Source organism: Bombus fervidus, chromosome 7 (genome assembly GCF_041682495.2).
Source record: "Bombus fervidus isolate BK054 chromosome 7, iyBomFerv1, whole genome shotgun sequence".
Lineage (NCBI taxonomy): Eukaryota > Metazoa > Arthropoda > Insecta > Hymenoptera > Apidae > Bombus > Bombus fervidus.
In genome coordinates this window covers 4,403,657-4,416,723 of record NC_091523.1, presented here as the reverse complement: position 1 = coordinate 4,416,723, position 13,067 = coordinate 4,403,657, and the positions used below count along the sequence as shown (strand labels likewise).

General features: G+C 38.3%; 2 protein-coding genes across 4 annotated transcripts in view; both read right to left on the bottom strand.

Moving 5' to 3' along the window:
• Positions 1 to 13,067, bottom strand: part of LOC139988969 (damage-control phosphatase ARMT1) — a 300,302-nt gene that overhangs the window by 218,918 nt on the left and 68,317 nt on the right. The gene's annotated exons all lie outside the window — the stretch shown is intronic.
• The window catches only part of LOC139988968 (lachesin), a 260,206-nt gene that overhangs the window by 190,496 nt on the left and 56,643 nt on the right, over positions 1 to 13,067 (bottom strand). For all 3 annotated transcript variants that reach the window (XM_072006802.1, XM_072006803.1, XM_072006801.1), the window contains exon 2: positions 707 to 831. In XM_072006802.1, the coding sequence (XP_071862903.1) occupies positions 707 to 831 (125 nt within the window). The remainder of the gene's footprint in view (positions 1 to 706; positions 832 to 13,067) is intronic.

The window sequence follows — 13,067 nt, the reverse complement described above, 5'->3', positions numbered from 1 at the left end:
AGCATCGCGTCATTAAAACATTCCTTGTCCTTGATACAGTTAATTCAAGATATCAATCATTTCTCGATATATACGACAACCGACATCTCTAGCGAAACTCGTTGCCTAAATATCATTTTTCATCGTGTAAAAATTCGTAAACATTCGGACTAAAAACGCCCGCTGGGAAAGCAATTAATTTATTCACGCGCAGGATATAAGTGCACCGAATGAGAAAATTATTCAAGAACACCTTCTTCCTACCACCAGGATACGCGCGTATATCTCGGCTCGTTCACGAAGCTTCCCAACGTTTCACGTAGAGCGCGCTTCGATTTTAACGAGCTCCTTCATTGATGAATCGCGTTCATCAAAGCTCCGCACGATTTCAGCTCGATCTCGTGATCTAACGACGCCACGTAATCAGCGTCGAGCTAACGGAGAACTTCCGAGGCGCCTGCTGCCACTTACTTAGCATACATCGCGACGCTCGTCGCGTCCGACGGGCTAACGCGTTTCTCATCTCAAAACACGCGGATCTTCCTTGCTACGATTGCGAACGTGCCACCGCTCTCCAGAAACTTCACCCTGCACATTTGTTAGACGTCGCACGTTTATTGGCTCCTGCTTTGTACGAAATATTCCAAGTAGAAGGAAATTTCGCAAAGTAAGTTTTAAGGCGCGCTGTAGCAATGAAGCATTTGTACAAATGAATACGTTTATTTACCTTGTATGGCCCCAAGTCCTTGACACTGCAGGCTAATTTTACGGTACGTCCTGCTGGAACTGTGATATTTCCTATTTCATCAATGAACTCAGGATCCGGTACGCTGGTAACTGAAACGACTGTAACTGAAACAAAATAAAACGACTGTTAACATAATGTTGATGCAGCATTGAATATTTAATTAAAAGAAGCTTTCTGTTTTAGATAAAATTGCCAGCCGCGAATCTATTAATTCGTACATCTAACAACACAACTCCAAACTCGTCGGTATATAAAAGCGCCACAATCAATGTTCATAGCGGTATATGTTAGTTCTCGAAGAAAGAAATGGAGGCCTATGATCGCAGAAACTTCTTTCTTTTCGACGAAGGTACCGCGAGTGACAAGTATTTCCTACGAAGGTTGGATTGCACAGAAAGAGGAGAGATCGATCGATCGGAAAAGAGAGGCAATGTCTACGTGGATGTGTAGATGCGCTTCGAGTTATAGGAGGCCGCCGCTCGGACTGACAGCCTAGTTATTGAATACAAAATGCAATTTTTCAAGTCTGCCGCGCGGTACATCTACTCGCAACCAGTCTTGAAAAGTAACAGACCGTTCTTCTCGCGAGGAACTGATCGAATCCTCGCCAGGATTTTCAGCTACACCCGTCTCGTCCAACCGGGACCAGCGATCCATCCTGAAATTCTCGATCGCGTCTTCTTCGTTGAATAGCATTATTTCATGGAGTACGTTCTATGGAAGAAAGAATGAACAAAAATACGAACTGATGCTACATGGTCGAAACGAGTTTCGATGTTGAAAGATAATGACGTTATTCAAGGCATGGAATGGTTTCAAATTCGAAAAGAGAAGAAGAAATGTTTCCTCCATTTATTTCCGACAGAGTAGTTAAAAGGAAATCTTTAAAGAAAGAGATTAGAGTAAACATTAACGGCAAGTTGCTGTGCGGAGGACCTTTCTGAAAAGTATAAAATGATTGTGGGGGGAATTTTAAAACAATGGAAACAGTGACTTAAAATTTATTTAAAAATTCATTCTGAAATCTGACCTGATTTTCATACATTGAAATTTAATACGTGGTAAATTCCAAAATATCTTAGTCAATAAATGCTGTTTGAAGTCAATAAAAATCAATAAATCCTCTCAAAGAAACATCAAGATTCGCTTAGAATTTCTTGTGAATTCCTGCAGAAGATACTCGATAAACAAGAAAGCCGATTTGCGAGATACACTTACCGATTCTTTAATATCTAAGCGCGCCGTTCAAACGTTATTACGAATTACACGCTGGAACATGAAATATCGATCTACGAAAAGGATGGCGGAAACGTAGATACGAATGGCTGGGCAAGAGGCAGACGGAGCTAGCAAAAATGAGAAAGATCGTTACCTCTGAAGAGACCCGCCATTCCAAAGAATTTCCTACAGTGAGAGAACACTAGTTTCGAGAGTTCGAATGTGATTTCTCTAACGAACTGTACAGTAGCGTCTGTATTCCTCTACCTTTCGCGCTTATCTTAAACTCTGTCCCAACCTTCAGAAGCAAATCCTTTTGCTGTGTCAAGACATTGAACGAAGATTTACGTTTCGAAGACACTCCACGTGTCCTATGCACGTCTCATTTCTCTAACTTTGTGTTCCCTTTCTTGATACGTCGAACGTTAATGTTTAAACGAGTTAATGATACGGATTTTTCAAGTTAGGTTTGAGATTGAGTAACGATGAAATACATATATAGCTATATAATTGTAACTTTTGTAACTTAGGTTTAACTCGAACTATATAAAGTTCTTAATCGTATACTGTAGGTAGTCGTATCAATAAATTGGCATCCACGCTAAATTAAAAGCTAAAGAAGATTGGAGAACGATAAAACGGTATTATACAAATTACAAAATAGAAAATACTGAAACTAACACAATTAAATCATGTATTATACATTCCATACAACTCACAGACAAACCAAGAACCACGATCTTACAGAATTCTTCCAACGCTCTGCTGTAAGAATCCGCTCCCTGTCCGGAGCACAAAGCGTTACGATGCTTGTTTACAACGGCGTCCATAAAAATAAATGCAGAACAGCGTGGTCGTCCACGCGGAGAAGCCACGTTCCGGGTTCTCGTGTAGCCTAGATTTACATGCGCGTATACACGAGCAAATAAATGGAACGGAAAGAAAATGGAGAAACACGAGGGGAGGAAAAGGTGAGTTCTAAAGGTAACTCCAAGTGACTGCCGCTTGCCAACCGTGCAGGACCTGCGCTACTAGGAAATTCTCTTTGGGCCACTGCCATCGACTTCGCTATGTACCGGGCCAAAGGAGCCATCGCTCGTGCACCTCTGCACGCGTGTACCTTCGTCTAAGACTGTATTTTCAACTTCCCTATCCTCGACGTAGCATGTGCTTCTCGCGGCCAGGAGCATCCTCTTCACAGTTCATAACGACTGCAAACTTCGAAGAAATCAAAGATTCATGCCGAACGGAGGTTAAATGGCTGCTCCGGCAGAACAGGCTTCATTAAGAATAGAAATTTTCTTGAATTTTTATAGAATACGAGCGTAGTTTTACGTTGGTAAGTATTCTTCGTTCGTTGTTAACAAGAAAATATTGTTCTCATTTGACAATAGCAGAATGTGTCTGGTATGTTTTATTTTTATATATTTGCAATTTTTGCGCAGAATAATATGACAAACAGAAATCAATAAACAAATATTATCAACGGAATGAAGCGTGATCATATAGCTACGAAGCTTCAAGTACTTTTTACGCGCTTCTAATTAAATCTACTTGCAGTACGCGTTATATGCTAATAATTAGCGCACGAGAGAGAAAAGAGTGAGAGAGAGAAAGAGTGAGAGAGAGAAAGAGTGAGAGAAATCTTCGCTTTGATTAGTTACCGTGAAACTATTTGTTATGGTGCAATAGAAAATTGATAAAGCGAACGGTTCTAATTATTGAAGAAACTTATGATTCTATCTTCGCTCTTTTACGTGAAATATAAATTATGGCACTTATTAATTTAATCTTTAGAATGACAACCACGTGACGATCAACAATTATTAACTCATAGAATTTTACCTTCGAGTACATTCGATTAAATTTCGATAATAACCACTAGAAAAAGAACTTACACCTTCGACTGCGAACCAAGCAATCTCTTTTCACGCGATTCCATCAACAACCAATAATTGACTTACCAGTTAGATGTCAATCAGCAAATTTGTGAAAATATCTAAAAAACGAAAAGAAGAAGAAGCAAAACGAAGAAGTCGAAGTCAAATAGAAGATTACGAGCGCGATCGTTACAGTTTAGAAAAAAGATAAAGAATAAAAAGAGAAGGAAAGTGTGATTCAAGCAAGAATCTCGTCATACTTAGCAGAGAAAGCTTTAGGGGAGGTCGTGAAGTATTAATTACGGGTGAAAGTAGTCCGACACGAGCCGTAGCTTCTATCAGGGGATAATTAAAATACGATGCCTGAGTATCGGCTGTCGTTCGAATTAACGAGCGCCAAGAGAGCGGTCAAAGCGACCGAAAGAAGGGTGCTCAGCGAAAGGAGTGGCTTCTTCGAGACCACGATCCGTCAGAAATCGTAAAGAGCTCCGAAGATCCGAAACGTGACGCGTTTCGCGCCAATAGCCAACGCCTTCCGTTAATTGGAGCAGCCTTGAGCGGACGAAAATGAAAAATATACAAGATCGAGAAACATGATAGCTTTCACGACCAATATACAAACATTTACATACACCTAAATGTGCACGTATGTCTGTGATATTTTAAGCATGTCGACTTCCACGAAACGTGCTTAGCTGATTAAAGTTTGAGAGTTTCCTTCATTATATGGCTCGAGTGGTTTTGTGAATTTTAATTAATACATACGCGAGGCGATCGCACGTATCACGAGAGAAAAATCGCTCTCGAACTAGCTATCTGACTTTTAGAAGATTATTAATTACGTAACGCAGCGGAAATCCACTTCTGTCGTCGATCGTGGATGGAACTGGTGATTGGAGAATGCTTCTCGAGAGTAGCAAAATTGGGGAATGTCTTCAACCTGTGTTTCTTTCGTTGAGATGTTATTTCAAGAGAGTTATTATTGCTGGAGGCCGATGACACAATTTAATTGTCATATCTGGATTAGAGGTGAAGTGGAAAGGAATATTAAATCACCATACAAATATAAGTAATAGCGTACATCGAACACCGCTTGTAAAATCTTTAATTTTGGCATTTTGTGCAATGTGCTGAATTTTAATATAATTACAACAAATTAAGTTTGCTTTTAAACTCTACCTCTTCTGCGTTCGAAATTTATAACAAATTATAAATAAGAGGAAATGTCAGAATTGTGGCAAAAGCTTTCCTAATTTGAGTGACTGATCTGTAATTTCGCTACATCTGGCTGTTTCGAAATTAAATTGTTTCATTGGAATATAAAACTTCTTTGCTCAAATTTCAAAATCACTTATTGATTATTAAAATGGTGTATAAGGTTAAATATATAGGACCATAATATAAGATAGATACGGTTATATAATATAATGTTGAAAACTACCAATGGTATACTGACATAGTCTTATTGACCAGAGTGCAATTACGTCATTGCTACCTTTATTCTCTTTATTAAGAAAATAAGATCGGTCTGATATTTATGCATTATTTTTTATTCTATCGTTATATATATATACGTTATTCCAGATTTTGAAGTAGACAATTAAGTGCTGCAAAACAAGGCTGCAAAAAATTCATATTAAAAACGTTTTAATTTAAAAAACGAAAACTTTCGCGTGTGGGATATTCTTAATATTAGATATTTTAAGAAGATGAAAAATCACCGTTGGGAATTACGTACATTGTTTTATCTCTATATTTGGTGAGTATTTACTCTAAATAGAATATTCTGGACGAAATTTTCCACACATAGCGCACGTTCTCAAATTGTTTATGCAATTCATAAGACGCCTTCAACGACGTGGGCGCGAATTACCAAGTAGTGTGCAGGAGCACAATGTACCGTGCGTTACAAGTAGCAGAAAGAAAGATTTTTATTTTTCGCGGCGTCGCATTCGAGGCTTTTCCAAACGGGATCTGTTGATAGAAGGAATTGTGCAAATATTGCATGCTGTAACAAATAGCTATATTCTCGTGCGTATCCAGTGTGATATAAAACCAATAGCGCGGTGTGAAACAATTTTTGCATTCCCGACCTGACGAAAGAAAGAATGAGGATCTGTGAAGCCAGCTCGTATATACTCATTCACGTTCGGTGTGTTTTTCTAATAATTTTTATACGCTTCGACGATTAATATCTATATTTATATCGGTTGTTCTATTATATCAAACAAATGTGATTGATCATTTTTAGTCGATTACTTATTACAAAACGAATATGATACTTTTTATGTAACTCTTTCGTTAATACAATCGTTGATGCATTCCATGACTACACTATCATATTAACCAATTGTAATATGAATTTATCAGCTTTCGCTAAATTTGAGCTTTATTTAGGAAGAAGTGGAAGTGCCACGATGTGCCAAAAGTTTTTGTTTTGATATTACTGCAAGAAATCGCTGACTTGCCACGTCTAGTTCTACTTAACTTAAACTTATCGCTTACAGGAGGAATAATGTGTGTCTAAAAATAATTACACCTCACGCAGTTAGTAATAATAGAACGAAGCAACAATTATTTAAAGTCTACTTAATTCACGCTATAATAATAAGCATTCTTCTTTAATAAATCGTATGCGTTAAATTCACATTATTCTTATATAAAAATCTTACTATTTCAATATGTGTAATCATATATCTTACAAATCATATTACAAAATAAAATTAAGCTCGAATTGTCATGGCATCGTTACGACGAACAAGTTATCACATTTAACAATTAAAGCCTGCCAATTTCCCAAAATTCAGATCCAAAGGTAAATTTCTACAAAGGCTGTATCGTATTATCTTTGAAACGTTGCTACCAGTTCAAAGGAATGTAGTTGTTTTAATTAACTTCTTCGCAACAACTTCTCCGACTTGTCCCAACAGGTCGTTGTCAATGAGTTATTATCATGGCGTTACAGAGCTTTCTTACGTTTTGACAAGCGTTTGTCAAGCGTGTAAAGAAGGCAGTAAATCTGAAAAGCTGTTCTCACGTTGTGAATACGTCTGACGGTGTGTTCTAACGCATGGAACGGCTGCAACGAAAGTCTATACCGAGTACCGACGACATGCACGACGCGGCGCGGTGCTTTGAACAGAGAGAAGCGTGTAGGAGTAGCAGAAGCAACAGTTTATGTCAATTTTCCGCTCGAAGGAGAGCGGGGTTCGCGACGAGACGGGCCGACTATATCGTGCTCGCTCGTAAGCGTGCGTGCCAACGCACATGTATTCTCCTGAAAATATCGCTGTTACGGAAGCAATGGGCAATCGGGCGTGTGAAATATTTTCGCGTGTAAAGGTGTCCGCCGTGTGACAGGCAACCTTGTTATTTCAACTTTAGTTATTCAACTTCCTATGGCACCGTTTCTCTCTCTCTCTCTCTCTCTCTCTCTCTCTCTTTCTCTATCTACCTATCTATCTACCTGTCTATTTCTCTTTGTCTCTATCTCTCTCACTCCCTCCCTCTCCCTTTCTTTCTATCTTCCTCTCCCTCTCTTTTTTTCGCTCTTTCTCTTTCTGCATTATTAATAATCGACTTGTATTTCAATTTTGCCTCGAGCGGCGCGAATCAGTTGTCGATCTTTGCTAAATACGAACAATTACTGGAATATGAGAAAAATTTTTTGATCAAATTTTTTATTAATTGTTTAATATTTAATTAACTAAGCTTAATTAAGATTAATATCAAAATCGACTCTATATATTTTAATGAGATTTAGATTCGATTTTAAGACACATCCGAACGTACGCATAGCGTCTCAATCCGTTTAACTTCAAATGAAAATTAAATATTTGGCAGATCTAACTTCGATGTATTGATCAGTTCTGTCAATAAATATTCTTTGTTATCCAATATAGACAGTCTTTCTTCAAGACATAATTGTAACAACGAATAAGTTGACGACATTGAGTGAACTAGTGTCCAGGTCCATACATAGAAAACGGATTAAATTTTTTAAAGAAAAATAAATACGAATAATTTCTTTGAAATTCATTTCATAAGATAGAAATCGTCCTTTCAACATATAAACAAACTTTTATACTATTACTAGGAATACTAACAAAATTAATTAATGAATATTTGAAATTAAGAAGGTATACACGTAATAGAAACTAATTAAAATAATCTGAACTTCAGGTGCAAGTTAAACCGGATTGCTTACCAAAACCAAATGAAGCTTAGGCGGTGTTGGAAACTTAGCTTGTAAAGTTAATTAATGACTAACTGAAAGACTTTAAAATCTTGTTGCTAGATATTTGTTCAATATCTGATATTATAGATGCAATGAAACTATTCCCTTGAGAAGAGTTCAATTACTACTTAAATTCTTAAGTATTGGTGCAAGTAGACTGACGGTGCACGCAAATAGAAATCTTTAATTGACAAAAAGTGAGTAAGTAATCGAATATTCTCGTTTTCAGAATTTCATCGTGACCAGATCGCGAGCCGATTCCGATTCGGCTTAAAATGCTAGAGCTGGCATATATCTCGCAATCGTCAGAAATGTATGACCCTTTTTGCATCCGATTTTGCGATCGAAAGGAAGAAAAAGGACCGATTGTTTCGTTAGTTTCCCCGGTATTCACGTTTCCGCCAACGTCGCGGTAGGAAGTCCGAACGAAATCCGAGATAAGGCGCACATGCACATGCATAGCTCCGTGACTCTCTCAGAGATACGAAAGTTTACCGTGGAAGCGAGCGCGTGTTCAGCATTTGCATATACACGGTGTCCTGGCCAAGGACCCTGCTTCTTTTCTCGCTTTTCTTCCACCGTGGTTTCGCGAGAAACATCTTGCACGCGGCAACTTGCGAAGCTTTAAAGTGTAGATTCGACGTGCAGATGTGGGTGACTGTGCGAATGAGAACCCTTTTACTTTTCCTAACTTTCGTCCCTTTTTTCTTTCCCTTTTTCTTTATTTGGGTTCTCAGATTTTGAAACCGTAGAGTGGAAATCGTACTATATGCCTCGGTTCCTTCCTTACTTTGTTCGTATTTTATTGTCTTAAGCTGATATACCCAATTTAAGCAAATATATTCAGTTGTTTCTCACGTTATTGGAAGTAACAAAAAAGTTAGTTAAAACGTTTTATCGTTCGTAACGTGAACACTGAAAAAAAGATAATCATACTGGTCGAATTTTTAATATTGTCTGTTCACGTAGCAAACATTAATGAAAACATGTTATTTATGCATGCTACGGTGTATAGAATATTCATGAAGTTATTTATAGAAAAATCCTGATGCACGTAACATGCTCTATTGACGTGAACGTAAACACACGACTTCAATTTTTTATCGTTTAAGAAGAATGTATTCGCACTCGAATGCGGAAAATAATTATTATATGAAGGTCGAAAATAAATATGAATTGTGTTTACCTTTGCTTTACGTAGGAAGTGTTCGATTCGCATCAAAAATAAAAATAAATAGAGTTATATATATATAAAATAAAATGAAATATACGTAATAGCGGTGAATACTACTTCTTTTGTATTATTCTGCATTATGTATCACTATTATTATTACTGACAAATTATTTCGTAAAAATATAACAACGCAATTTAATTTGCTCAAACTATAGAATACAAAATTTGTCTAAATACTGAAAAGTTACAATTCACACTGTTACATTTGGTACAGTTACATTTAACACTGCTTCGTCTAACGCTGCTTGAGGCTTGCGAGAGATAGCCGAATCCAGAAGGAACAGAATTTCAACGTTAAAAAATTGTCGTACGAAGAACTTGTCTTTTGATATGAAAGGGACGTATTCCATCATCGAACCCTGATGTTTCGTTTGATTCCATCTCAACAAATCCATCATTGTAACGTTTACATCATACCACCTCGTTTCTTTTTTTAATCGTAAGCTTTACACGCACAGACAGACGAGTTCGCATCATTCTCGTACGCGGATTACACTTCGTACGAACACAGATATCGTTTTTATCCAAACGCCGTCGTGCCGTCTGGCCATCTTCACATCCACTTTATCTTGATTCGACTGTGTATTTTCCAACGATGCGTTCTTCCCGACGGCTTTTTCCCCATCCACCGGAAAACTACGTTCTAGGGAATTCGGCGCGAGCGTGCGAATGTGCACGTGCACAGGAAAGATTTTCGAGAGCTGAATTTTTCAATGCCAACAACAGCTCAGCTGGCTGGTATGACGAACACGTGAATGGTTTCTCTTGTCGCGTCAATTCGATCTCCTGTAAATGTTTCTTTTTTATCGAACACGCTCGAAATACCAGATAGTATAGATCATCTTGTGATATGAATTTAATATATTGGACAAATGACAATTATAAACGAAGTTCTATCTGTATTTTAGATGATTTAATTGAAATTTAATTTCAATTCTATTTCAGCTTAATTTAATTTTCGAGAATATATTGAAAATGTGCTTCCCTCGGGTTTATAGATATTTTGTTATAGCTGATTGAATAATTATGTCAAAGCCGTGAAAATAGTTAACGATGGATGTAAATAATTTAAATCAGAATTCTTGGTGCCGATATCTGTGTCAATATTCCATGCATTACATGTTAAAGTTAAAATACTAAGCGCGCATGAGTCAAAATCGATAAAATGCAAGTTCCATCATTATCGACATCAACCACTTCCGCTCAACTGTCGCGGATTAGACAAAAGCACGGAAGAGTGGCTAAAATAAATTGTAGAAATGCTGATATGTTGAGTCGGCTCAATCGAATCAGAAGCTCGAGAAGGCAAGATCTAACCACGTTCCTCCTTTCAAAGAAAGATGGTCTGACAAATGACAGCGGTCTGTCTATCCTGAGACCAATGAGTCGTTCTTATCAGCTGCTTCTCCGCGCAGCCTCTCGATTTTTCCGGTGGAAACGGCAAAAAAACCGGTCAAGTCTATCTATCGATATCACTTCTCTGCCATGGTGGTAGACTGATGATGGAAAAACAACACCAAGGGTAGATAAACTGTTACCTTTTTGCCACGTGTTATCATTGTCCGTGAAGATTAAACGGCCGTAATAAAGAAATAAAAAGCGACCAGTGCTGAATGACGATTAACTATAATCGCCCTAGCCTCGTGCGGGTAGAAACGATTTCGGTGATTATTTGGTTGATAGATCTTTAAATTTAATAGCATACCAATATAACTTTATCGATTGTTTTTACGGTAAAAGTATTTATCAAATTAAATATTCCCACGATGAAATCTTCAAAGTTAAGAAAAACAAGTACCATGCTGTTTCCCAGAGAAAAATCCAAACTTCTCGAAATCGTGACAAAATCTCGAGCCAAAATGCAAGGTTTAAGAAAATATGTTCAACGATTCAACAAAGACCATCGCCCGAATCACATTTTTTCGAAATACCCACCCATAATCGCAAAAAGATAAAGAAGCTATCCAACTGCATCGGCCCACCTTGAATACGATGCTTCGTTACCCACACGATATCTTCCCAGCTCGCAGGATCCAATCAGACCTCGAGGATCCAAGAGCAAAAGGAGAAACTAAAAGCGGCGGGAAACTGCAATTCCCGGTTTCATTTGAGGGCTTCCGGAAGCTCCGTGTAACTTCGTGCCCAATAACACTTACATCAATAACCCATCTGCGAAATCTCGTATCCGCGGTACGTATCTGCGAAAAACAGTCGAAAGCATCCCCGTGCTTGTGCCAGGCTTCCCCTTATCTACTTCAAAATCACAGACATTCCACGTATTAAAGCAGGCCGTTATACTCTTGCCACGATCCTCCACCTGCCCCAACCTCTTTTCTCTCCTTCCTCCTCTTTTTTCTCCAATCTTTTCCCTTCTTTCTCCGGAGCTCGCTCTTATTTCCCACCTTATCGGTTCAGATCTCATAAATTTCACGGAAAACGCGATTAAGCGGCCCCAGGTTGCGCCCGGCTTCACCTACCTCCGTCTACCACCATCCACCCCCTTTTCCGGCGAACCGCCAACCCCCTTGGCGACCCTTCCAATCTAAGTATTCAAATGAGAGGACTCCACCCCTCCTTCTACCTCGTATAGCTTTTTACAATCGCCCCCTACATTCCCCTTCTTGTTATAACCACCCTCCATCCTTCCCCTCAGGAGACTACTGGTGCCACGTAAAGGTGGAAAGCTGCGAATAGTAAGAAAAGTAGCTGGGACACTTGTATATCTATGTTATGAATGCGTAAAAGACTCGCAAAAATATCTAGCAAAAACGTAAATAACGAAGCAGCGATGATACAGCCTGGTATTTGAATTTAATAGTAACGATATTTTCAACAATGGAAGTAGGTTTTTTTTTATCAAAAAGAGATTAGCGATGAGTAACGAAGATAAAAATGAAAATGCAATATATCGTAGAATACCAAGATGACACGGTGCAACAGAATTTCCATCAACTCCCTGAAAACAAAGATCGACGAGAGGCCACGTCTACGATGTACTATTTTCGCAACAAGGGAATTGCGACGAAGAGAGAAACAAAGGACTCGTCCATAAAAAGATGTTCCAGAAAAATATCCTCGACACCGAGGGCAAAACGCGGTATTATTTTACACGCGACAGGAAGAAGCAACGAAACCGAAACGAAAAAGAGCAGAAGTAAAGATGTGAGAAGAAAGCTTAGTAATATCGATAAAATTTCGACAAAGTCTTAAGAGAGACTACTTTTATGTTTGCGAAAGAAATAGAAGGAGAGCAAAAGAGGTCTCGTTGAAAAAATATATCTCGTATCAAAGGAAGAATGAAACTGGATATTAAAACAAAAAGGATATTGGAAGAACGAAACGGTTCTATTCCGCGGTGATATCTCCACGATCGCTGGGAACGTTCGAAATAGATCGTAATTAATATGTCCGGGACGTAACGTAATTGAAACGATGAAGGAAATTGTGAACTTTAATGTAGGCATTACGGAGAAAAGTTGGCTTTCTCGGATTTCGCGCGTGAAAACGCGATATCATTCTCTAATGAGAACCGGTGTGTTTAAAGATACAACAGAAATAATGAGAAGGGACCTCGATACGAGCAAATCGGGATACATTATGGTAACAAAGAAACGGGGAGAACCCAGGCAAACTGAAAGATTAGTTCGGCTTAATAAAATACCGGATTTAATTTTCGTTCGATACAATTATAATACCGAGTGCAAGTTTTGTAAAGATGACCAAGCCGGAGAGCAATGTTTCACAATTTGAACTTGTAAAAAGTTGCGACGT